The sequence below is a fragment of the Mixophyes fleayi genome, chromosome 2, assembly GCF_038048845.1.
Source record: "Mixophyes fleayi isolate aMixFle1 chromosome 2, aMixFle1.hap1, whole genome shotgun sequence".
Lineage (NCBI taxonomy): Eukaryota > Metazoa > Chordata > Amphibia > Anura > Limnodynastidae > Mixophyes > Mixophyes fleayi.
Genome location: NC_134403.1, coordinates 97,757,199 through 97,783,428, shown reverse-complemented (window position 1 = coordinate 97,783,428; position 26,230 = coordinate 97,757,199). Strand labels below are relative to the sequence as shown.

At 38.3% G+C, this 26,230-nt stretch overlaps 1 protein-coding gene across 5 annotated transcripts in view; it reads right to left on the bottom strand.

Annotated features, from left to right (window-relative positions):
• ENOX1 (ecto-NOX disulfide-thiol exchanger 1) overlaps positions 1–26,230 on the bottom strand; it is a 398,268-nt gene that overhangs the window by 20,377 nt on the left and 351,661 nt on the right. For all 5 annotated transcript variants that reach the window (XM_075199754.1, XM_075199753.1, XM_075199757.1 and 2 more), the window contains one exon: positions 16,346–16,453. In XM_075199754.1, coding sequence (XP_075055855.1) covers positions 16,346–16,453 — 108 coding nt within the window. The remainder of the gene's footprint in view (positions 1–16,345; positions 16,454–26,230) is intronic.

Below are 26,230 nucleotides of genomic sequence, written 5' to 3'. Positions count from 1 at the left end.
CCCTGCATTTGCTGAGAGGTGTGTACAGATCTTATAGTGTCAGTAGTCATAGTCCTAGTATACACTGCCAATATGATGTATTACATCTATTCATTTATTTTAAAGAGTGCGTTTTGTTGCCCTGTACACTAGGAAATGAACAGATCATGAATTATCATCAAAATAATGATCTATTGATCAGTATTGGCAATCCTAGCACTGCCTGCAAATGCTGGACGCACCAAAAATGCAACGTGATCTGTCCAGGGTTCCGACAGATTTTAGTCAGTACCATAAGTACTGATAATGCAGTTCAGTCCAAATCAATACTAAATTTTAGAAATGCCCAGGCTGCTTTCCCCTCCTGGTGAACACATTGCAGAACACAGTACCACCACAAAGCAGTGGCAACCACTAATGGCTATGAGCCCTTAATTAATAGATAAGTCCCAAACATCACATTTATTACATGAATTATACTTCAATATAATTATGTTACATTCGAATATATAACACTCAACATTAATCAACAGACCCAAAGTACATTTACATACAAATAAATATTAAATAATGTGATATTGTACTCTGCATTATACTGTATAACAAATTGTACTGTAGCACTGAAAATAATGGAATATAGACTGTAGATGAGCACGATAAGCCAAAATATGTCCCCATAAACCCAACACCAAGGCTAACTGTTGATAAAACTACCTCTGCCAACATTCACAGACCTACTGAGAAAAAAACTGCATTTATATGAGAACGCTCCTTAACCACTTAATGACCAATGGATTAATCTGAGTATATGGATAAAAAAAATGTGTACTTTGTACAAAGTCTTATGCAAATATAGCTTTAGAGTTTTTCTCTCTGCAGACTGATGCAAAACATCCAATCTGAAAGCACCTTTCTTCATAAACACTTAGGGCTAGATTTACTAAGCTGCGGGTTTGAAAAAGTGGGGATGTTGCCTATAGCAACCAATCAGATTCTAGCTTTCATTTATTTAGTACCTTCTACAAAATGACAGCTAGAATCTGATTGGTTGCTATAGGCAACATCCCCACTTTTTCAAACCCGCAGCTTAGTAAATCTAGCCCCTAGTGGAGGAGTGGGAAGGGGTTTGGGTGGACAAAAATTGGGCTCATGGCACCCTTTTAATAATATTGAGACCACACACTTATTCTGCATGACATTGTACGTGTTTGCATCACTAATGCACAACGCTTCTGCATCCCTGAATACGTGACATCATTTTGTGGGGCTGGGAGGGGACTAGTGGAGGGATTTGGATATTTTTTTTAAGACTTATCTTTCACTTTTTTTTTTCTTTTATATTTTTTAAAAGGGACCATGGCAGGGCAAGCGGGACATAACCAAGGTCTCCACTGCATCTCCTAAGCAATAGTTTACTTATAATAGTGACTATTAGTTGATATGCCAGCTTACAACAGATCACTATTACTATTGATTTAGAATTGTAGAGCTAGAGAAGGGAAGAGCTAGCTCGGCTCCTGTCTTCTCTTATATGTCCACCCCAAGCCAAGATGAAGTCATGTTATTCACATCATGGGTTTACCATGGCAACGCAAATGCAGACATACCATTACCACACTAGGACATGTAACGGTCACAGCTAACACTATGTAATAGCAATTGGGTGCTCGTAATCCATGATGAAGGCAGTCAGCAAGCATGATGCCAAAGAACAATAACAGGAACACAGGTACGCTGAGGAAAACAGCTGAACACTATTCCAGTGGCAGAAGAGCAAGGTGGTCCAGGTAAAATAAATGGTGAAGGACAATCACAGATACCAGCAACTGTCTTAAGATTTCTACAATAACTTCATCTTTCCTGTATTCAAAATGTCTCCTCATTCCAACTGTATTACACCACCGGTAGCTGCACGGAAATGCCAGTCGGCAATGGCTGCTCAGACCTTAAGTGCATTTCGGCAGCGGCATCTTTACCATCTCTTTTGTGTCAATGTTATGGCAAAATGAGGGATGTTTCTTAAAAGTGGTGCACAGAAAAGGTGCTATAACTCAGCACAACCAGATTCAAAGAGTCATTTTTATTCTAATATTTAAAACATGACAGCAAGAATCGGTTATAGTATCTATGTTAAAGCGATAATGGTCACCACTCGCCAGTAAATTAGTACTCACTGATTAGAACAACACAAACTAAAGTAGATTATCACATTATTAACATTGCACAACCCAGATATATTTAAAACCAGTTGATTCAAACTTTCTGCTGGAATTATAAATTATTTTCTATGTAACAACATTGCAGAGATGACTCATTTGGTAGACAATTATTGAATGTTGGTAAATGTATGAAATCTGGTTACATTCTTCTCTTTGCTGACACAAAAGACAGTAAAGTAAATAGTATGAAATAAATACACCTTTCTCAACTTCTATGAAAATATGGCTTTCAGTGAATGTATTATGTTCCAAATATAGCAGACATGCCTATGCATAATACATATTCACTGTAGCTGAGAGCTAATTCTGTGAGCCTTGAGCTTCATTATGTTCTTCTGTATTTACTGATATTAGGGTTACTTGTTTCACTTTTATTGTAGAAAGGGCATTTTAAAGTAATATATAGTGAGTGATTCCTGCATTATTTATTCCTGCATACTTGCATGGAAAAGTGTGACAGTTATGGATTTAGAGACAACCTATTGTCCTTGTGTGATAGTTACGTTTTGTGGGCACTATACTTATATTATATACAGAGCTGTATTAAGGCTCTGGGGGGCCCGGGCACTTCAGACAGGGGGGCCCCTATGATGTAACATGGTTATCATTTTATACAAATACACAGGCAATACAGTGTGCACTACTGTTAGGTGCACACAGTTCAGCCTTCACGAGCAGTACACAGTGAAGCAGGACATACCTCCCAACTGTCCTAAGTGAAACAGTCACCCAAATTCGGGACTGCCCGACCAGATTCAGGACAGTTGGCAGACTGTCCTGCTCTCTCCTACCTGTTCTCGTCACTGTCACCACCTGTGACTGCTGGTGTCTTTAGCTCAGTTGCTGCTTGTCTGGATTCTGGAATGTTGGAGGCCATATTTGGAAAATAAAATGTGTACAATTTAGAAAATTTCAACCAGCCCTAGCATTAAAACAATAGTATTCCCATTTAATATATGAACATATTTCCATTTCCATTTCCATCCCTCCAAACCATCCCTCCAAATTAAATGGCATTTACGTTTAAAAAATATAACCATTTCCCACATCCACGGCATTAAATAATTCATATTCACATTTAATAAAAAGACCTAATTTTCCCCAAAACAGCCCCACATTCATTTATGAGCTTCCAAACCACCCTAGCATTAAATTTTAAGGTCCAATCACCCACATCTTAAATTGATAGACTCCACTATTAGATTAAATTGTCCCACCATCACCCCACAATAAAATTGCACCTAATAAATAATTAGCATCCACCTGCAATCCACCATTAAATTAATAACACCCCTTCCCTCCCACATTATATTAATAACCCCCTCTCCCTGACACATTTTATTACCATACTACCCCCCTCACACACACATTATATTACCATACTACCCCCACTAACTTTGTTCTATCCGCACGCTGCATGCCCTGGTTTCTCTTCACACATGGGACGGCACCTGGCACGTCCCATGTGACTCCAATAGCAGGCCACACATAGGGGAAGGGGGGACGGATCGTAAGGATCCGTGGCCAATGATAGAAGGTGGCTGGTCTCGGAGGAGACCGGCCCAAAATAGTCTTTTTTCCTGTCCGACCCAGCGGGCATATGCCCCCCAGCTCCCCGTCTCTGAAATTAGCATTGATACTGCACATTTAAAAAAAAGAAACACTGATAAAATGACATCAGTTTTGACTATCTATCTATCGATATATCAAAATTGGTGTCATGTTATCAATGTTTCATTTTTTTCAATGTGCAGTATCATTGCTGTATATATATATATATATATATATATATATATATATATATATATATATATATATATATAATTCAGTCACCTTTGGTCAGGCCTCAGGCTGGCAGGTTTCGCTGGCCACTATTCCTGGCCGCCTTGATCAGCCCCTGGGGCACCGCCGGCTCTCTGTCTCTCCTCTTGAACAGAGACATGATGTCCACGATCCGAGCAAGTGCCCAGACAACTCAATTCAAACGCAGGGAACCAGCTCAGCGCTGACACTGCCCAAGGTGTCTCAAGATGGCGCCAGAGAGCGGGAGGGGTGCTCCTGCGTCACAGCCGCACAAGCTGAAGAATCGGATCACCAACTGACAGGTGATCCGATTAGCGAGCGACTGGCGGTGGGGGGCCCGGGGCACGTGCCCCCCCCCTTAATATGGCCCTGATTTTATATATATATATATATATATATATATATATATATATATATAGTGAGCTAAATTGGGCCGTTTTCTGCGAAGACACCCTTAAGGTAAAATAATTACCAGGTAGTCACGTTTTTTACGTAGTTGGGTCAAAATAACGAAAGATGTATTTAGGCCCCTTCACCATCACACTGCGCCCCTTCACAATATCACCCTGTGCCCCCTGTCCCCCTTCACAATATCACCCTGTGCCTGTTGTCCTTTTCACCCTGTGCCCGTTGTCCTTTTTACCCTGTGCTCGTTGTCCTTTTCACCCTGTCCCCCTTCACAATATCACCCTGTGCCCCTTGTCCATTTCACCCTGTGCCCCTTAACTTACTTTTTATTTTCCCTTCTTTCTTCTTCTATCTTCAGGTTCCTAACTACCTCGCTCTTCACTGAAAATGTTGGGCGTGACGCCAGTGAAAACGGAAATGGGAGGAGGGCACCTGGTGCTGAAAATGTAAGTTTTGCTGTACTGTTTTTTGCCTGACCGGTGGACAAACAGGGTGGGGGGGGGGTTTACGGTGGCAGGCAGAAGGGAATGCTTGGTGCCCCGCCTTGCCCACCCCAATCACCGTCAGCCCTGGCTGTGGCACCCCAGGGAGCTACGGCGCACAGTTTGGGAACCGCAGCACCAGTCAATTGTTTCGGTTTAACTAGCCACAGCTAGTTTTATTTTCCAGGCATACAAAATAAACAAAACAAATAAAATCCTTGCATGTTCGGCACTAACTAACCATACAGGAACACCCTCTCTCAAATGAGGGAGCTGGTGTCCCACACACATGCACAAGACTGATCACAGTTTGCAGTGTCTCTCAGGAAGCATCCAACCTCCTCCCCAGATTGAGAGAGAGATAAAGAGTGGCTGTCTAGCCTCACTATTTTTAACACCTCACACAAGTGCATTTGCTAATTAGCCTACTCTTAGGCTGGAGGCCCAAAAGACCCAAAATGGACCTAATGGATTAACCCCTGGAACCCTTTTCCAAATTTTAGTAAAGGCCTTAAGCTCTTAGCAAGCCATTTACACACACACACACACACACACACTTGGGGTTTTTAGAGCACAAAAGACAGAAAGCCTGGGATACATATATACCTGCCATTCAGCACTTTCCTATTGCTTCTGTCACAATAATTCTGTCCTAATATTATGAAGGTCCCCCTTGTGCCGCCAAAATACCTCTCACCCGTCAAGATGTGAACTCCTCAAGACCTCTGAAGGTGTCTTGTGGTATCTAGCACCAAAACGATAGCAGCAGATCCTTTAAGTCCTGTAAATTGTGAGGTTCATGGTTCAATACAGCCAGAAGTCATCCCACCTTAACAATCATGCTTGATGGTTTGTGTGAGGTTCTTGCAGAGTCAGACTTTGTGCTTGGTTTGTGCCAAACATGGCGTTGTCCATTAAAACCAAATCACTCCACTTTGTTATTGTCTGACATTGTTCAATTTGTTTAATTCAGATGCAACTTTGCAAACCTAAGTCCTACTACAATTTTTTTGGGAGAGTAGGGGCTTTCTACAGGCTGCCCTTCCCAGGAAAGCAATACTTAAGTATTTTTCTGATGGCAGAATATAAACCTTACTATCCTGGCTGAGACATATAGATCCTTGGATGTAGCTTTTGAGTTCTGTGCATATTCACGGAGCATCATACGGTCTGATATTTGGGTGAATATGCTGGGACACCCACTTCTGGAAAGATTAACAACTGTCTTTGATGTTCTCCATTTGTAAATAATCTTTGCATTGCAGAATGATGGACTTTTATGGAAAAGGCCTTATAACCCTTTGTGGACTGAAGAGCAGAAAGAATTGCTTTTCTGAGATTGTTGCAGATGTCTTTTCTCATTGATATGATGTCAACGCAAACCTGAATGTTCCAGAGCAAACTGACAAAAGTTCTGCTTTTGTACACCAGTATATCATCACTTCTTGATGATCCAATAATGAAGTTCACCTAATTACCAGTCCTGCGCTCAAATTACCTTCTTTATAGATATTGAAGTTTTTTGTGTTGGCTTGTTTTTTGTTGAATAATGACAAAAACAGGATATGGGATGTTTGCCACATGAAATTAGATTTATCAAATTTTAGGACTACGTGATTGTTTATAATGCCCTGGAATATAAAAGCACAGATTTGGAAGGCTGTACTTTCTTTTTCACATGACTGTATAAAAGCTTTTTTACTTATTTTATTTTTATTTTAAATCCTATAACATGCAAATATAAGATGTGCAGAAATATGATGAAAATATTGACCAAATATAACAGCTTTGAGGTTTGATTTAGGTCTGTTTTAAAGAATAACATCTGGATACTGTATGTGAAGAGAACTTGAAAAACTGTAAATCTCATTCTGCTGCCAAGTCTCAGAGTGGAAATTCCAATTTAGTGACATAATTTAAATCTATAATAATACAAAGCTGACCTGATGTGACCTGGTTTATGTCAAATAACCAGTGGTGATGTCAGAAACATCCCCATCCTGTATTAATACAATTAAAACCATTAATAGAATAGGCGATAAAAACAGGATAAAACGGTGCTGTAAAAGTAGTATTTACTTAAATAATAGATTATTTTTACTATTATCTTGGATATTGATTATTTCTCAAGCACTGTACATTTTATAAAGTTATACTGTTCACTACAATAAAGATCTGATTAATGTATTTATTTAAATTTAAATGATACTGTTTATTTCTGGAGACTAGATCAGACTTCCAATCTCTGTTTGTAACATTGGCATGTGGTACTATTCCTACTGACCGCCGGATGATAAACCCAGTTAGACTGACCACTATTACGTCTGTGTGTTTGTAGTGAAGCAGCTAACAAAAATTATGTCAGATTTAGGCTTCATATCCACAGGCATTTTACTTATGCAAACATTTAATACGCGGTTTTATTAGCGTTTTAGTGTTCACTGTAGGCTTCCCAATGGGAGACCACCTTTAAACACATTAAAAGCGCATTGAAAATTCATACAAATTCAAAGTAAAGGAAACTAAGAGAAAATTTCATAAAACAAATTTAAAAACAACACTGAAGATACATTTTCAATATGATATAAGGCTTTCAAAAATCTAGCACAAAGCAATATTCGTATAAATGTTATTTTCAGGCATGTTACACTGAAGTTTTAATAACAATTGCAAGATGGCGTTAATATTTCAGAATGCAACGGTGGGAAAGAGCACATATGACACCATGCATCCTATTTTTAGTGCAGTTTTCAAATGTGTTAGAAGCTGATAAGCACATTAACAATGTGTAGGTGTGAATGAGCCTTCAGACTTCTTCTTTTCCCCCAAAAGGATGTGCATAGGTATAAGACAATCGGCCATATCGATTGACAGAATATTATGTTATAGGTTTTTTAACCTTAAGATTTTTACATTATTAAAGGAATAGTTTAAACAAAACATTCCTCTAGATTAAATGTTGCTAAGGTGATCCTGCTGCGTGGCCTGAGCGCTCTACATGGCCACGTGTGTGTGACTCAACTGGTGGAGATCCTGAGCATCAAGAAAATGTCTGTGGTCAATGGGCCCTGATTGTGCATATGTAAGATGATTTTGCATATCTCAATTTCATTTATCAACAGGTAAAATTATAATTTTACAGATTTGGATCAATATCGGGCATCACAGTCATTATTTTAGGGGAGGACGTTTTTATCAGGCCATTTGGCCAAAATCACTTGCAGTATGTTTGGGCAGCATAACAATGTAACAAACACTGCCATGGGCTTGTCTAGACACTTCTTAGGATTAATTTATTATTAGTTATTGTATCATACATATATGTTTTATATGCTTTATATAGTCCTCATACATTAAGGGACCATAAACCCCAACTAGACAAGGAAACTTTAACCACCTTAACAAAAATGCATCGAAACTTATCATCTGAATTCTACCCTCATTATAATATCAGAGTTGACCTTGGAACAACATTTTTCAACCCATAATAGAATTTAGTCTATAGATATATATGATTTCCTAAGCAATGGGCAAAATCTAGAATGAAGATTTTTTTTTTCTAGTCACTTAAAGAACAAAACAAAAAGTGACAGCTGGGTTAAATCATTAATAGAGGTTAGACCAGCATAGAGCTTCCTCTGCTGTACAGCTAGAACAACGCAACTGGAATATAAGAAAAAACTCATTTCAAGTTTTACAATTGATTGTTTGTTGTTATGGAAGAATAACTCTGTGAGTGATATACAACTCATTGAAAAAAAATGGGTGTAATTCATTGGAATGATACACTGCATATATCATCATTATGAACCTGTCTGTAAACATGCAACTGCATCCGACAAACTAATTTAATACAACACTAGATGAAATAGCGTGATTTTAATAATTATGTTTCAATTGATTCTATTTTTGTTATAATGTTCATATGAAAATGTCATTTCCAGTGCACAGTTGTCAGCTGGAAATAAAATTACATTGCCAATTAGTCTTGAAATGGAACTCCCAAAACTTATCTTTTTTATTCAAAATAATGATTATTATTATTATTTTTAACCTTCTTCTATTTGGTTGATATTATTATCTATTAATGTCTTTTTGTTCTTCTGCCAGTTGTTATCATACCTATTGCTGTATAGAGCCCTTAAGGCACTAAGGTCTGGCAACTGATTTGACTGCCCTTATGAGAATCCCAATGGGCAGTAAAAATAAATTTTAACTGTTCATTGTGAAGATATAAAACAACCAATATACACTATATGGACAAAAGTATTCAGACGCTTGATTATTACACCAACAGGAACTGTAATGACATTGTATTCAAATACATATACTTTAATATGGAGTTGATCCCCCCTTTTGCAGTGATAACAGCTTCCACTCTTCTTGGAAGGCTTTCCACAAGATGGAGTGTTTCTGGGGAATTTGTGCCCATTCATTCTGTAGAGCATTTATGAGGTCAGGCACTGATGTTGGATGAGAAGGCCTGGTTCACAATCTCCGTTCCAGTTCATCCCAAAGGTGTTTGATGGGGTTAAGGTCAGGGCTCTGTGTGGGCCAGTCAAGTTCTTCAAAACAAAACTCATCAAACCATGTCTTTGTAGTCCTTGCTTTGTGCATTGGGGCACAGTCATATTGGAACAGAAAAGGGCCTTCCCCAAACTGTTGCCACAAAGTTAGAAGCATAGCATTGTCCAAAATGACTTGGTATGGTGAAGCATTAAGTTTGCCCTTCACTGGAGATAAGGAGCCTAGCTCAAACCCTGAAAAACAGCCCCATAGCATTATCCCCCCTCCACCAAACTTCACAGTTAGCATAATGGAGTCAGGCAGGTAACGTTCTCCCGGCATCAACCAAATTCAGACTTGCCCATTTGACCAAAAGTATAACACTGAAATTCCCTAAAATACCATTTTCTGCCACCAAATGACAGATTGACATAACTTTGCCTCAGAACTCAGATGAAAAGTCGGCAGCGCACGCGTATAGTCCTTTATAAATCAAATTACAATGTTCATGTTTTATCATAAATTAATGAATACGAAGCATCTGCGACCTTAGTGGAGGTAATAGTCAGTCACCAACAATAAAATATAACACGGCTGAATGGTGGAGAACTGCAAGTGGCTGACGGTCCACTTAGACCAAACATGCTGAACTAATAATTTTGTAAAACTGTAGCACGTCACTCTCTGAATCCTCATCCACCCCCAGCGCTAGAGAGCCTGGCCTGGTCTCCACTATAACTGGGAGGCCATGCGCATGGGGCCCTCTTGGTGCAGGGAAAACCAGCCTCAGGCTGGTCAGCACAGGCTTTTTGTTAGGTTAAATAACAAGTTTGTAACTTTGCTACACAAGTGGTCCCAGTATAATGGATGGAGTCCCTATTGTCACTTTTTGGGGTTTAATGGTTCTTTAATATCTACATTTGTGTTGAATCAAACTTGTCAATAGATGCTCTCCCTTGATCAAGTATAACAGACCGTAAAATCTAACAATGAAGGGTTTCAGCATTTTATCAGTGTTTGCTAATCTAGATTTGGAATAAAATAATTACATATTGACTTTATAAGGACGAAAACTAGAATGTAGTTTAGAGAAAAAAAGGGAAAAAATAAAAACTTTCAAATGTAAAGGTATTAAGAGTTCAAGAGGCAGCATCTTTAATACAAAAAAAATTATAGAACAAAAGAATCATGGTTGCCAACTGTCCCTAATTTTCAGGGATTGTCCCAGGTTTTAAAGATTCGTCCCTGAAAATGTCCCCTTTTTTAAATTTTACCCAACTGCACAATACAGTTGCTCTTAATCTTTAAATTAAACATTTTATTATTTATTCTAAATCCCCGGTCTTTGAAAGTTAATAACTATTGAAGAGTAATATTTAAAAGGGAATAAAGTTGGATTATAGCAATGCTTAGTAAACCTGCCATTATGAGTACTTAGGGCAGTGATGGCTAACCTGTGACACTCCAGGTGTTGTGAAACTACAAGCCCCAGCATGCTTTGCCAGCTATCAGCTAGTCATCTTCTGGCAAAGCATGCTGAGACTTGTAGTTTTACCACACCTGGAGTGTCACAGGTTAGCCATCACTGACTTAGGGTAACCAATTATATAAAGGACTAAAGTTTGCTCCCAGTGCGGCTCTAACCATTTTGATCTCTTTGTCGAACTTAACCAATATATTAGAACACTGTATAGGAAACACTATTTTGCAAATAAAGGAATACAAATAAAGAACTTAGGGGCAATCCCTACAGTGTTGGCTCAAAAAGATAATTTTTGTCTTTCTGAATTGGAACTATCTTGGAGAAATGGACATACTAAATAAGTTTTTCATACAGAATTGAACCCTGTTTTTGATATAAATGATTCAGTGCCCCATTTCTAATATGAAGCAGAGGGAGGAATTCTATTTTTTGTTTATGAAATTTCCACCATCATCATCAACATTTATTTATATGGCACCGGCAAATTCCGTAGCGCTTTAAAATTGAGGACAAACAGTGATAAACAACACTGGGTACAACAGACAAAGAGGTAAGAGGGCCCTGCTCGCATGCTTACAATCTATAGCATATATATTCTATTACCTCCCTAAAGAAATTTCACTCACCACCCAGACATCCTATTATTTCTGGTATTGGTTCGTGGCTGCTAATCTATTTTTTATGTTGATCACTTTTTGCATGTTGCCTGTCTAAGTTTCCATATCAAATTTGATAGATTTAGAAGACTTAAAATGGAAGAATTCTTAGGGTTTTTTGATGCTGCATGTGTTATACAAACATATTCCCCTTGCAGGATTTACATAAGCAGATGAACATTTTTACGAGTGGATGGTGGGATCTCTGAGAGGAAATGTGTGATTTATTTTTTGTTCCATTATTAGTTTTATCTACAGAACCAGGTTGGTTCTGACCTACACCAACTTAAACATAGGCAAATTTGAACAGGATTACATTTGGGGTGACTCATACTGGACGAACCTTGCACCCTATGACCGCTAATTGATCTATTTATTATTTGGAATGGGGATGCTTAATCTGCACTTGATTTCATTGCACATCTTAATTCTAAAGCACCACAATTTAAAATGTAATCACAGTTTAAGTCAAACGTTCTCTTATTTCTTCAATATCACCTTTTCAGTACAGGGCATGAATATAATTTCAGAAGGAGGTAGATACCAGTATTTATTTACATTACTCCGGAGGCCATCACAAACCAAGCGTATCCAACATTTTCAAAGGCCAATTTAATAGATTAAAAATATTTTTTAGGTTACAGGTCATTTTTAAACTCAAAGCACAGACTATGATGAATCATTTTATTGATAGAGCATATCCCAGGAATCTAGCAGAGGAATCTTTCAGGGAAGTCAATTCTCTGGATAGAGAGGTCTTACTTGTTTCCAGCAAAAATAAGGACAAAGCTTAATATCTTTTGTATCTACATTCAATATGAAATCGTAAAATATATTATAAAGAAGTTTTCTATTCTAAAACAGGATTTTGTCTTGAAACACTTTTTTACTGAGAAACTATTATTTTTAAACCTTTCTGAATCTTCTCAAAACTCAACTCTTCACGCTTGTCTCTCCTATCCCCTAAATCCTCATGTCCATTCCCTCTGCCTCATCCGCTCACCACCTTCACACTTGCCCATTTGCACATATTGTCTCACATTACCCCCTCCCTCTAGAATGTAATGTCATGGGTAGTGTCTTCTCCTCCTTTTGTCTCATCTCTGTCTCCCTCGCACAACCTTGGTGTCATGTCTTAATCTGACTCCTCTGCTACCTCATGCCATTATTGCTAGCTCATGGCCATCCATGGAGGCGTTATTATGCTTAATTGTATTAATGTCACCAGTATTATTTGTACCTGTCATTATATTTATTGTACTCATGTATGTGATAGCCGTAAGATGATCATCCGGCGCTGCAGAATATTATAAATAAATGACAAAGATTATGATGATTAATAGGTGAATCTGCGTTTGTAAATTCATCAAAAACAAAGCATTAGTTTTACTTGGCATTCAATAGTTTTTACCTACGTTACTTTAATATAATTTAGTTTTAGAAATTGCTTGACTAATTTATTATCTACTTACTCCCATGTGCACTGCAGTAAATAGGTTGGATGGCACAGTCTGTAATAACATGTTTTACGGGGCATAGAGAAGTAATATTCTGAACAGGGTGAGTGTACACACTGTCTCCAGACACTACACCTTGGTATATGAAGGCAACACTGCAGGTCTTGCAATTAGTGGAGTAGAGTAAAGAGAGTCTCCAGGGAACCCACTGCATGTTTAAGTTATGCACTTTGCATTCCGAGGGTCTCCACAAGACCACAAAATACAATATATATAATGTTTAATATGTGTTTTAGTAAGGGAATTCTTTTATATCCATATATATTTACATTTTGAATATCTGAAAGGTTTAGATTACTATATACTGCTTTAAAGAACTTGGAGCTCTTCTAAATAATTGCATGTATATACTGTCGTATAATAGCGATGTTTTGAATATAAACAGTTTATGCATTTGTAGAGTAGTATATTAGTCTATGGTTTAATGAAGTTATCATAGTAAGAACCTCTTCTGCATATGTTTCCTGCTGACACATAAATCAAATGCTTTCTGCTTTTATAACAATCAAAATTTGCCAGGCTATTATATTGAAGTATTGAACACAGTAGATTATATGTTGTACAATTATTTAGTAGTTTTTTTTTTCATATAAATTGTGCTATAATTCTATTTTCTCCTTATTATATATAAGAGTCTTTAAATTGAATAATGATCCCAGCAGATTGACAAAAGTTGGGTTAAACCCACTCATTCCTTTCATCTCTTTTCTTTTTGATCAGGGCTTCTGAACACAGAGCAAACTATCTTCTCCATTATATAAAGAAGTCTCCAAATAGAATAATGATTTCAGTAGCCAGTGCGGGGTTTAAACTCTCTCTTTCAGTCTTTTTGTTCGTTTTTCCTTTTTTTCTTTCTAATAATGGTTTCTTAATACAGAAAAAACTATCAATTCTGTTAAGGGAATAACACGGAATAAACGATTATCTGCGTTTAATGAATATTCAGTGGACTAAGAAACAGGTATTTCTGTGAGAGGATATAAAAATGTTGGCTATCCAAGAATCTATATATTTAAACTCTGACCCTATATGTTGATATATTTGATTGAAGTCTTATACCAAGATGAAACGCTAAGCAGATGGGACAGAGTTTGGTTCTTAATGAGCTCCCATGAAATAACACTAGATAGAAGGAGCCATACACACAGTGTTAAAAAGGACCGATATGAGTGTCAAAAATATAAGGACCCCAAACATACAGCCAATGTCATTAAGAACAACAAGCAGTGCTGGAAGTGATGTTATGGCCGCCACAAAGCTCTGATCTCAACATCATCGAGTCTGTCTGAGTTTTACATGAAGAGACAGAAGGATATGAGCAAGCCTACATCCACAGAAGAGCTATGGTTAGTTCTCCAAGATATTTAAAACAAACCCCCTGCTGAGTTCCATCAAAAACTGTGTGCAAGTGTACCTAGAAGAATGAATGCTGTTTTGAAGGGTGGTCACACCAAATATTGATTCGATTTCTCTTCTGATCATTCACTATGCCATTTATTATTTGATAAAAATAAACTATTAACAGTTCTGTTTTTGAAAGCATTCTTACTTTGCAGCATTTTTTCCATACCAGCCTAAAACTTTTGCACAGTACAGTATAATTATATATATATATATATATATATATATATATATATATATATATATATATATATATATATATATATATATATATATGGGCCTTTGTGATATTTTCCTGTGTTGCGTTACTGACTGGCTACTATGTAGTTACAGTGTAGACAATATACTGTCTCCTGTTTACTTATCCCTTATGGATATATCAGCCTAAATCCTGTTTGATGATCATGGTTAAAATGTTATTTTTATTGTAATAAATAAATTGTGATTTTAAAGCCAATTGTAATTTTTTTGGGTGGTTCCGCCATACATAGACTTGTGATTTCATTAAATACCACTACGCAAGTTATATCTAAGTTCATGCTATTTTTTGACATAGCACGGTCTTGTCATTTTAGTGTGCTTAGAGGCACCTGCTCAGATTCATAACTGGAAGGTTTTTCAAAACGTTGGCAAACATGGAAAACATATTTTTATATTGTACAGATGAAGACTGTACAAGTATTATATATCCATAACATATTCGTCCAACAATTCAAAAATATAATGGGCAAACAAATGGCTATTGTATATAATGCTAATGAAAAACAACAGACAACAACAAAAAACACCACACAGGGAACCCCCCACCCCAATAAAAATAATGCTAAAAAACGCTCAATATAATGAAGCAGATTAGATGGACTAATCAGTACCTTCTCTATACTTTATATTTCTCCATTTACATCAAATCTAACATACATCAACCAAAATCCATGCTGTACAACCCTTTACAACTTACTGTACTATCATCATCACAATTTATTTATATAGCGCTACTAAATCCGCAGCGCTGTACAGAGAACTCACTCACATCAGTCCCTGCCCCATTGGAGCTTAGTGTCTAAATTCTCGAACACACACACACACAGACAAACACAGACAGACAAACACAGACAAACACAGACAGACAGACAGGCAGACTAGGGTCAATTTTTTAGCAGCCAATTAACCTATCAGTATGTTTTTGGAGTGTGGGAGGAAACCAGAGCACCCGGAGGTAACCCATGCAAAAACGGGGAGAACATACAAACTCCACACAGATAATGATCGGGAATTGAACTCATGACCCCAGTACTGTAAGGCAGAAGTGCTAACCACTTAGCCACCGTGCTGCCCCAAATGACACAAATCCTGCTGAAGCCCGTATTACACTGGCTCCAAGTCTTGTAGAAGTGAGGATAGATGAATTATGTCCGATGTGTCAACCTGATATTATCCAGGGGCTTTATGTGTGGCAATTAGGTCTTTAAACATTAAGAGCTGTGATGAACTGCAACATCTCGACTGTATCCCATAAGGCTGGTGTCATACATACATTTTAAAATGTCTTTTTGTACAGCAAGAAAATTTTAACGCTTCACGGTGGCACCTAGCTTTAAAGAAGATACTTGGCTTCCCTGCCACACAAAAGTACTTTACATGCTAATATGCTACAGTACATCCTGGAAGTACAAGTTGTTAGGAATGAACCCCAAACAAATGAATTATTTGCCCTTTTTGTCTAATGAACTCCATTTAATGCTCAGAGTTTACATCTACATTTATGTGGTACAAAAATAGTTTTTCCGTTTGGCAATTAATATTTCATACAAAATACAACCCTCAATTAACATAATAATGATCTTATATACATTATCACTTAGCGGCACAGTTCTGCTGGGTTCTAACTCACCTGTTCTTTGAGAACATTCACCAGAGCATGTGCATGTGTTTGTTCTTCCTTGGCTTTCACTAGTTCACTCTTCCTGTTGTTTAACTCCTCCTGCATTGCTACTAATTGCTGCAAAACAAAATACAAACAGAAAATTCATTACTGTTTTATGCAAATTCATGCAACACTTTGATAGTTTCCTAAATCGTTATTTATTCGGTTCGCTTGAAATTAATTCAAAATATTTCATGTGTGCTGTTCTAAGTGTGAAAGGAACAAGATTGTGCATTTAAATCTACTGATTTGAACATGACAAACATTAAATACATTTATATGCAGTATCTAGCTGTGTGTTTGTCATCTTGGAAAAAAAAAAATGTAAATCTTTTTATGCAATGTATGTTAATGTAACTGACACCAAGCTCTTTCTGGAAACTCTGTCTGGTTAATTTAGTACCAGAGGATGTGACATTTTTAATGTAGGTCTAGAGAAGTGATGGCCGCCCTGCCCTCACCTGTAGACCCAAGTTCCATACTTCTGTATTGTCAGATTTTTGCTATAGTTTGTAACATTTGTTTACAATGCCTGCTGATATGTTTATTACAGCTAAATGTCTTAAATATGATTTTTTTGTTAAGGCCTCATAAGGCCTTTGTTCAGTCATTTATTGTAACTTGCATAGACATATTATTTGCTAAAAGAGATTATTCATTTTGCTGCTGATTTGCAGTTTTACAAGATGTAAGCCCATGGCCTTGAGGTTAAGCTGACATAGAGAACACCTGAAGAATGTACCAAGATTTGAGAACAATAAGTAGCTTCATGTTCAGCTTGTAGTGTGGGAGCTGTTGATTTTGGACATAGCACAGGAGATGAACCTCCAGCTCCCCTTGAGATAAAAATAATAGGCTCATCTGTCCTTAGAAGGGGGAGAAAGTAAACACCCGAAGAATACGTGAGAAAGTTAATCAGTAGCGCTTCTCATAGACTAATGGTATAAACTATTGTATGCTTATGACGTAGAATTTATTTATTCAGTAGGCTATAAAAACTTGTATCAATAAATCAGAGAATATTCCTTGTATACAGAACTTGATCTGTGTCAATTCTCTCCAGCTGATTGAAGCGCTTCCAGATATACTTGACATCACAGGCAAACTTGGATCAGAATTTTAGATCTAACATCTCTTTAGGTAGATGTATCAGGTTGCCCATCACTGGTGTGTCTAACACGGCATCACTTATGCTGAAATTATTTGGTTAAATCGAGTGACTTGCTTGCTGGCTTATAGCGGGGTGCATAAGTTTGCAAGTATTATAAAGCCGGGTTTCATACTATAGCAGCTATCTACTGTTCTACATAAATTAAAGAGATAACTATACCTCTGTCCCTCATTGATATTTATGTATGTCATTAGCATTTATAAACATATGGTCAAATTGACCAAATTAAAAAATGTGTCCTACTTTGTGACAGCTGTTTACATATAGGAGGACGGCCCCCAGATGACCATCTTCCCTCAGTTGTGCACTTCATGGATAATGTGATTGAGAAAATAAAACCAACATACAATGTGTGGTTTATTAATAGAAAACAGAAAATTCCATCTAACATTATCTTTGAACATTTTGGGGATTTTACTGTCTAACACCACACTACTGCTGACTAAATCTTTATAATCCTCCAATTACTTTCTTCACTGCCACTTCTATCTAAAATTGCGATGCATAGCATATCCTATTACAAGATTCACGTATTAAAGGTCAAAAGGCTACACTTAGAAAAACCACAGGGAAAAAAAGACATTCTTTCTGAAATTCTAGAACAGTTGTTCCCTAGAGAGTTAATGAAGCCAAAATTACCTATTCACCAGGACAGTGAGCACAGAATAAGACATAGTCAGATCTAAAACACATGTCCTGCTCTCCAATTTGTGAAGTCTAAATGAATTATCCAAGAGGATATCCACTTTAGCAGACAGCTACCTGTCAACTTCTAATGCTGGTTCTGTTATAGCGTGATGTGATCAGCGGCATCACTAAAGAGTGTGACCGGTAGCCTGGAGGGCATGTAGAGGCAGGGCCACTAGCAAGCTTCTAGCTTTTGATCAAATATTGAGTCACAAGCTACACTCCCAAAGTTAACATGCTGACAAAGAATACATATAGCAGTCGCTGAAAGCAGATTCCAACAAACGTCAAATTATTTTATTTCAGTCCAAATACTAATTATCCAATAACAACTGTCTACACTTGAATCCAACCAGCTGACTTAAATGCTTAGCTATTAATTTCCTCCAAAACCGCTGTGTCCCTATATATATCCCTCTCATCATCAACTAATTTAAATACAAGTATGGGATGTATCAGCATCTTTACTGAAAAGGTGCTGATACATCCCATTTTACAGCAAGTTACTTAGCATTGACACACATTACAACTAATATAAGCATTTAAAATATCAACCTGTTGAAAACATGTCACTGACACATTTTCTTTAACCTCATTGAAATTGTTTTGATGCAATTACCAGATAACCTTCGCTTTAAAAGGTAAATATCTAAATTTGTATTTATTATTCGCCATGTATCCTTTTTTATATAGTGCCTACTTATTATGCAAGACTTTACATATAATGTTCAGCCCCTGCCCCATTGATATTTACTGTCTCCATTTACCACAAACTCATACATTACGGCATATCTCCAAACTATCCCGTTTCAGGTACAACCAGTGCCGAATTAACTACATTATGGGCCCCCGGGCAATGCAGTGCACCAGGGCCCCTAAATATATATATATATATATATATAAAATCCGCGCTGAGTCTCTCTGTTCTCACGCTCCTCCGTGCTGTGCTTGCAGTGAATGTTGGGCGTGACATCACGCCCAACATTCACTGCGAGCACAGCACGGAAGAGGGGACCAGGGAGGGAGCCGGATCGAAAGCTGACGTGACCGCAGGGTAAGTATTTTGTTTATTTATTTATTTTTGCAGGATTTTTTTTTTCAGTGCTGCCTCGGAAAGGCCCCCTTGCCTGCAGGGCCCCCGGGCACCTGCCCATTGTGCCCAATGGAAGAGACGGCCCTTGGTACAACAGTACCGATTTTATGGTTCTGTCCCTATTGGTGGGAAAGTTGAGAGGTATTCTGTTTACTGTTGCTCTGTCACTAGACAAACCCCTGGGGGTGTGGTCATGCCTCACTAGGAGTGGTCACGCCCACATCTCGACATGTCATGCCTCCATTGTGTCATGACAACACCCCACAGAAGCCAATTAATCTCCCAGTATATCTTTGAACTATGGAAAGAGAAGCACCCGGAGGAAACTTAGGCAAACATGGGGAGAACATACAAATGCTACACAGTCAGTGCTCTTGCCGGAATTGAACTAGTGATCGCAGCACTGTGAAGCAGCACAGATTTTTTTTTTATTATTATTGATGATATTTTTGATGTAAAGAGCAGAGTGAAAATGTAAAAGCAAAATATCTCAGTGGCGCACGCAGGGGGGGTTTCCAGAAACCCCCCCCCCCTCCGCTAAAAAGTGCCCTACATATCGGCATTGTACTATACAGCAGCTGCGGCGCTGACTAAGAAGCGTCCGCAGCGGTGCTGTATTGTATACAGCAGCGCCGCGGACGCTTCTTTGACAGCGTCGCGGCTGCTGTATACTACAGTGCAGCCGAAACGGATTTTTTTTTTTTTCGGGGGCGGAGGAAATCCCCCCTGAAAAATCCTCCGTGCGCCCCTGGGTCTGGTGTTCAAATAATATAAATAATAGTATAGAATATTTAATGTGAATTCAAGAGAGCATGGTGCTTTATTTTTTAGAAGAACTGAAGGTGGTTTGACTAAAGAGGTAACATTTCTATGATAGAACACCTTGTGCAAAATATATCCCAATTAGACAATCCAATAAAATTAATTGTAGCTCAACTTGCAGATGATTTAGAACAAGATGTAGACCAAATTATATGGGGTGGACATCAGATACAGCCAGAAGCAGAAGATACTAGAATTGAATGGACGTAGGACAGAGCATACCTTTAATGCAGGGGTAGGCAACCTGCGGCTCTCCAGGTGTTGTGAAACTACAAGTCCCAGCATGCTTTGCCAGTAGATAACCAGCAGATAGGTGGCAAAGCATGCTGGGATTTGTAGTTTCACAACACCTGGAGAGCCGCAGGTTGCCTACCCCTGCTTTAATGGGATGGACAACCAATGACTAAGGGTACATACCAGTCAGGTCTTGGGTTCCAACAACCTTACTGCGCTGTTGAGCAATTATTTAAAACATGAAGGTCACCAGGGTCTAAAATAGTTCAAAATGCATGTTTATCTGGCTCTCTCAGATATTTGGATACAAAGAGTTTTAGCGTCTGATCATAAAAAAAACAACGTAAAAACAACTATTTCTAAACAGATCACTTTTACGCCAGATATTTTCATAAATGCCCCCTTTTATTTCTGGTGGACCCATCATGTCCCAATTCCAGCAATGCTCAAACCTACTAAAAATTATGTTTTCATATTTAATATTAGACATTAAGGGGGTATTCAATTGTTGCTCCGGGCACCGCCGGAATGAGCGCGTTAAAACTATTACCGTTTATACAGTAATATTGCACGTAATTACCGTTCATACGGTAATTACTCGCTCAATTTCAGCTCGCTGCTCAGGGAGCTGCGAGCTGAAATTGAGCGAGTAATTACCGTATAAACGGTAATAGTTTTAATGCGCTTGTTCCGGCGGCGCCCGGAGCAACAATTGAATACCCCCCTAAATAGGAATATTTAATCTATATTAACATAGATATTATCATATTTAATGGTTTCCATCTATTCTACATTTGTCATACTAAGGAAATTGAACTTAAACTGGTGTCCTATAATACTGCATAATAGGGCACCATCAATTACATTGGCCTAGGGAAGCATTCACTCTAAATGCTGCCCCAAAGTGGACATTTCGTTTGTACTGTTGACACAAAACCATGTAAAATAAATATATGTTGCAAAGAAGAAAATTATAAATTGGTAGATTCATTTTATATCATGGTAGACTATATGAAACAGAACATTAAAAAAAAATGTTATCACATAAGAACAAACAAGCTAATATCCAAATAATGGAATTAGATGACCATAAATGAACACAATAAGCTGAGTGTACAGGAAGTTATGTAACACATATTTCAGATTTTTTGTTTTGTAAACCTTGTTCAGTGATGGGTAATAATGGCCCCTCCAGGCCTTCACCAGCACCTTCTTGCTTTTGATATCAGATTTGTTTGTTATAGCTTGTAACCCTTGTTTATCTTACAATAAAATGCCTGCCGATATGTTATTACACATAGATTTCAGTTTCTTTGATTAAATGGATTCTTTTAACTTATCCCTGAGTATAAGGGAAATGTGCAGCCGTTTTGACGGTTAGAGAGCTGCCCGTTGTGGCCCTTTAAGTGTATTAGTTTGCCCATGTATGATCTTGTTGTTTTGTTTACTATTAAAAGATGGCACATGATGATGATGACACATACAGCACTACACTTTTATATCCTGGTCAGTGGCGGATCCAGGGGGGGGCGGTCGAGGCATTCGCCCCCCCTAGCAGCAAAAAGCTAGGTCCCAGCCGCCGATTAAAATGGGAGGGGCGGGGCTAAGTGCGAGCAGTGGGCGGGGCTAAATGTGGGCCAGCCAATCAGAGTGGCCCCAGCCGGCTACCACAATGGGAGGGGGCGGGGCCAATCGCAGGCGGAAGGCGGGGTTAACGCAGGCCAGCCAATCAGAGCAAAGGAGGGGCGTGATTATGCAAAATCCCCCCCCCCCTAAACATAAAGTCTAGATCCGCCCCTGCTCCTGGTGCATAAGGCACTCCTACTGACAAGCTGCACTGTTTCCTGGTCTGTTTCCTGTCACCACTGTCAGCCAGGTCAAAGGAAAGGTGACAACCATGTTTTTCTCAGTCATTTCCTGCAGAGATCTTCATCATCATCATCATTTATTTATATAGCGCCAACATATTCCGTAGCGCTTTACAATTGGGGACAAACATAATAAACAAACTGGGTAAAACAGACAAAGAGGTGAGAAGACCCTGCTCGCAAGCTGATCTTGGTAACATTTACAAGTACAGTTCCCACTTCCAGGGAAGAGAGACTGAAATAGCTGATCTTGCTCTCATTAAATCACATATAGACTAAAGGTGTTTAAGGTGCTTTCAGGCTGGCAGATGTAGCCAAGCCATCAGTAACAGCGCTGTCCGTCCCATGGGATGTGTCCTTTAGGAAGATCAGCCTGATATTTACCTTCTGAACATTCAAGACAGATTTCACATGTCATTAACTCTACAGGGTTTGTTTATAAGGCTTTATATTGTAAGTCATATTTCAGTTTTAATCTAATATCCCATTTGCAGCATATGAACACACCACTTACCCTTGTCCTCCTTAATGCTAATTTTTCTAGCACATTTAAGGGGCAGAAGTCTGACCTCCAGGAATGTACAGAGACTCCCAGATTAGGAGAGAGCAGGTAAATTCTCCTGCAAAGGAGTGTGTGCCTTCCTCTAAGGTGGCTGGGTCATGCTGTAATGATGGCAATCACTGCAGCAAGCCGTGCCCACCACAGTAAACACTGGGCGGGCAAGGGTGTGATGACGCAATTAACGTCATGAAACACATTTCCCTGATCATTTTATGACTCAAATGGCATCTCCAAGCCTCACCCAGCTCTTCTTTTCATGCCTGCCCTCCGCATTTCCCAGAAAACGGGTATGAAAAGTAGGCAAGCAGGCCAACTTGTATGCGCACTGGGGGAAATTTAAGGAAATTGGTGGACAAGAAAATTCAATGCAACACATAGCCAGCCAGATTCTTATGTTCATATTTCTATTACAAACATCTGATTGGTTACTAGACAGCACCTCTTCTCATATGCAGCAGAAATTTCAGAAATGTCCCAAAATAATGTTAGAAGTTATGCAGAAAGTGACTAAGTGAAAATTGGCTGTTGGACCATTGCATAAAAAATATATAAATACCAGCTATGAGCAGATTAAAAAAACAACAACAAAAGAAACTGCAGCATTTTCCGATATTAATATATTAAAAGTGTTCTAAAGGGAGGTTTGCTTTAATTAAAGTGAAAATGACAATTGCTTCCATTGATTCAACTGGATCACATACAAATATGTGACAGTGAAAAATGAATTTAGAAGCTGTACTTTGCATAACTAGTTTTAGTGAGAAAAATTAGATGCAGAAAATGCATTATGTTTTCGAAACATTCCTTAAAAAATGAATTATAGCCACATTACGATAGAAGCACGTTTTTTTGACTTCTTTGATTAATGAGTATGCAGCCTTGCGTGGAATAACATGAACAAACATTAAAATGGGCAATGCTGCTATCCCGTTACAGTACTGTGAGCTACTTCACTAATCACCTTTTTGTGGTGTGCAAACATAAATGCTGTGGGCTATTCATGGCCCGATACTGACACTCGATAGACTAGAGATGCCGAGCTTTGCACAAACATTGAATTTAGAAACGTATCATTTAAAATTATTTACTTTTAGTTGTAAAATAGCAGTAATACCTTTAAAAAAAAACCTAAAATAGAGATTTCAGCAATAGAGATTTCAGGGGTTTCAGCAAAGCCTCATTTGGGTATTCAGGTTTTTGGCATGGTTTGAAATAAAACACTATTTTAATGATGTATGATTTAATATACATCAAACCTGTTTGTCCGCTATACAATGCAGAGTCCCATATGACAATCAGTATATATAGTGTAATGCATTATGACTAGTTTACAAGATATAGTCGCATTCTAGCTGAAAGTATACAAAGTATATGACTTTCTATTGTCACAACAGAGCACCATGGTCTAGTCAGTGTACAAAGCAAAATCTCTTTCTGTGGCCGGTGGACAAAGCAAAGTCCTTTTGTACGACCACAGTACAGAGCAGAGCCCCATAATGTAGTACTGGATTAAGGACCGAAATTCTCCTATTCATCATACCCAGCAAATAGCTTCCACCATCACTTCAATTAAGTCCTGCCCTCTGCATACATTAAATAGGGAGTGCAACCCCATATGCCTAGCCTAGGAGAGCAATTCTGCATCGCTGGGCCCTAAAGCAAAATTTCTTGGACGTCCCGGTGATGCCTCTTCAACCTAAGTTACAGTGTCCTCCTGTATCTGACATAACAAAAAGAGTATTGGGAGGTTGAAGAAGCAATGCCAGTAGCGGCTACACCTTCTATAGTTGTGTTCGTTCCACCATTATACATAGCTATAAATCTAGTGTAAAAATATAGACATATACATAGGCTTTAAATATAGCTATATTTGTAGGCCAGAAATATGAAGATAAATTCTCTAACGTGTAGATGGTAAGCCCTTGTCTCTGCCATAAATGTCACAGAGATAAACCTCCACGACTGTCATCTGTACATTGCCCCTGTGAACCCCCATTTGCCAGCCAAATTTATCACCGTTACCCCACTATTTTTATCTACATAAATAAGTATATATGTGTGTGCGTGTGTATAGGCTGCTATGATTTATGAGGTTGGTAATAGTAATTAAATAACTGTATACTTATTTAAATATATAACTCATGTTATCTTGCATTGCAGCACATTGCCCTGTATGTTAGGAGGGAGGTCATTATAGTATATATTACTGGGTATTGTGTTTATATTATATAAACATACTCAGTTTTAATATGAACAGGAAACTAAACCTGTAAGTCACATGTGCTAGCCACATCATCATCATTATTTAGATAGTGCCAGCACATTCTGTAGCACTTTACAATTGGGAACAAACACAGTAATAAAACAATACTGGGTAATACATACAACAATATAAGAGGGCTGTGCTTGCAAGCTATGGGAAAATTAGATTTTTGTACAAGAGGTTAAGTGCTACATATTGCATATCGTCCAGCCAGATTGCAAAAGTGCTTAGTGGGCTATATGATCCAGTCAGTCAAAGATTGTAATAGTGTAACCTACAGAGGTTAAGAGGGTGGTTGAGGAATTTTATAAGCTTGGCCGAAGAGGTGGGTTTTCAGAGAAAACTTGAAGCTTTGAAGACCAGAGTCTTATTGTCTGAGGGAGGGAATTCCACAGAGTGGGTGCAGCCCGAAAAATGTCCTATAACTGGGAACGGAAGCAGGCAATGAATGTGAATAAGAGATGCAGATCTTTTGCCGAATGAAGGTGTCTAATTGGGAGATATTTTGAGACAAGTAAGGAGATGTATGTTGGTGCAGTTTTGTTGATGGCCTTGTATTTTAGCAGAAGTATTTTATATTGGATTCGGTGAAAAACAGGCAACCAATGTAGAGACTGACAGAGTGGATTAGCAGTGGACAAATCCAGAGAAAATAAAGAGCGATTAGATAGATAGGATGAGAACCAGGATTGGACAGTGTCTTGAAGACCTAGGGATTGTAGCGTTTGTAAGAGAAGAGAGTGGTCAATGGTGTCAAATGCAGCAGAGAGATCCAGGAGAATTAGAAGAGAGTAATGGCCTTTAGTTTTAGCACTGAGAGATGGGACGGTAATTTGAGAGTGTTTGGGTCAGAATTTAGTTCTCTCAGAATAGGAGTAATCACTGTGTGCATGAATAATGATGTAAAGATACCAGTTGAGAGAGAGATTACATATTTTATTTAGGGGTGAGCACAGGAGACAGGGATTTACCAATTTGTGAGGGTATAGGATCAAGAGGACAGATGGTAGAGTAGGAAGACAAAAATAGAGTAGATTCATCAAGGCGAGCATTCTGAGCGCAACATGCGCTTGTTTAAAAATGCCCGTAAATCAGCTCTGTGTACTCCTGAATTCAACAAGGGACCTGAAGACACGTGCTCAAACAGATTCA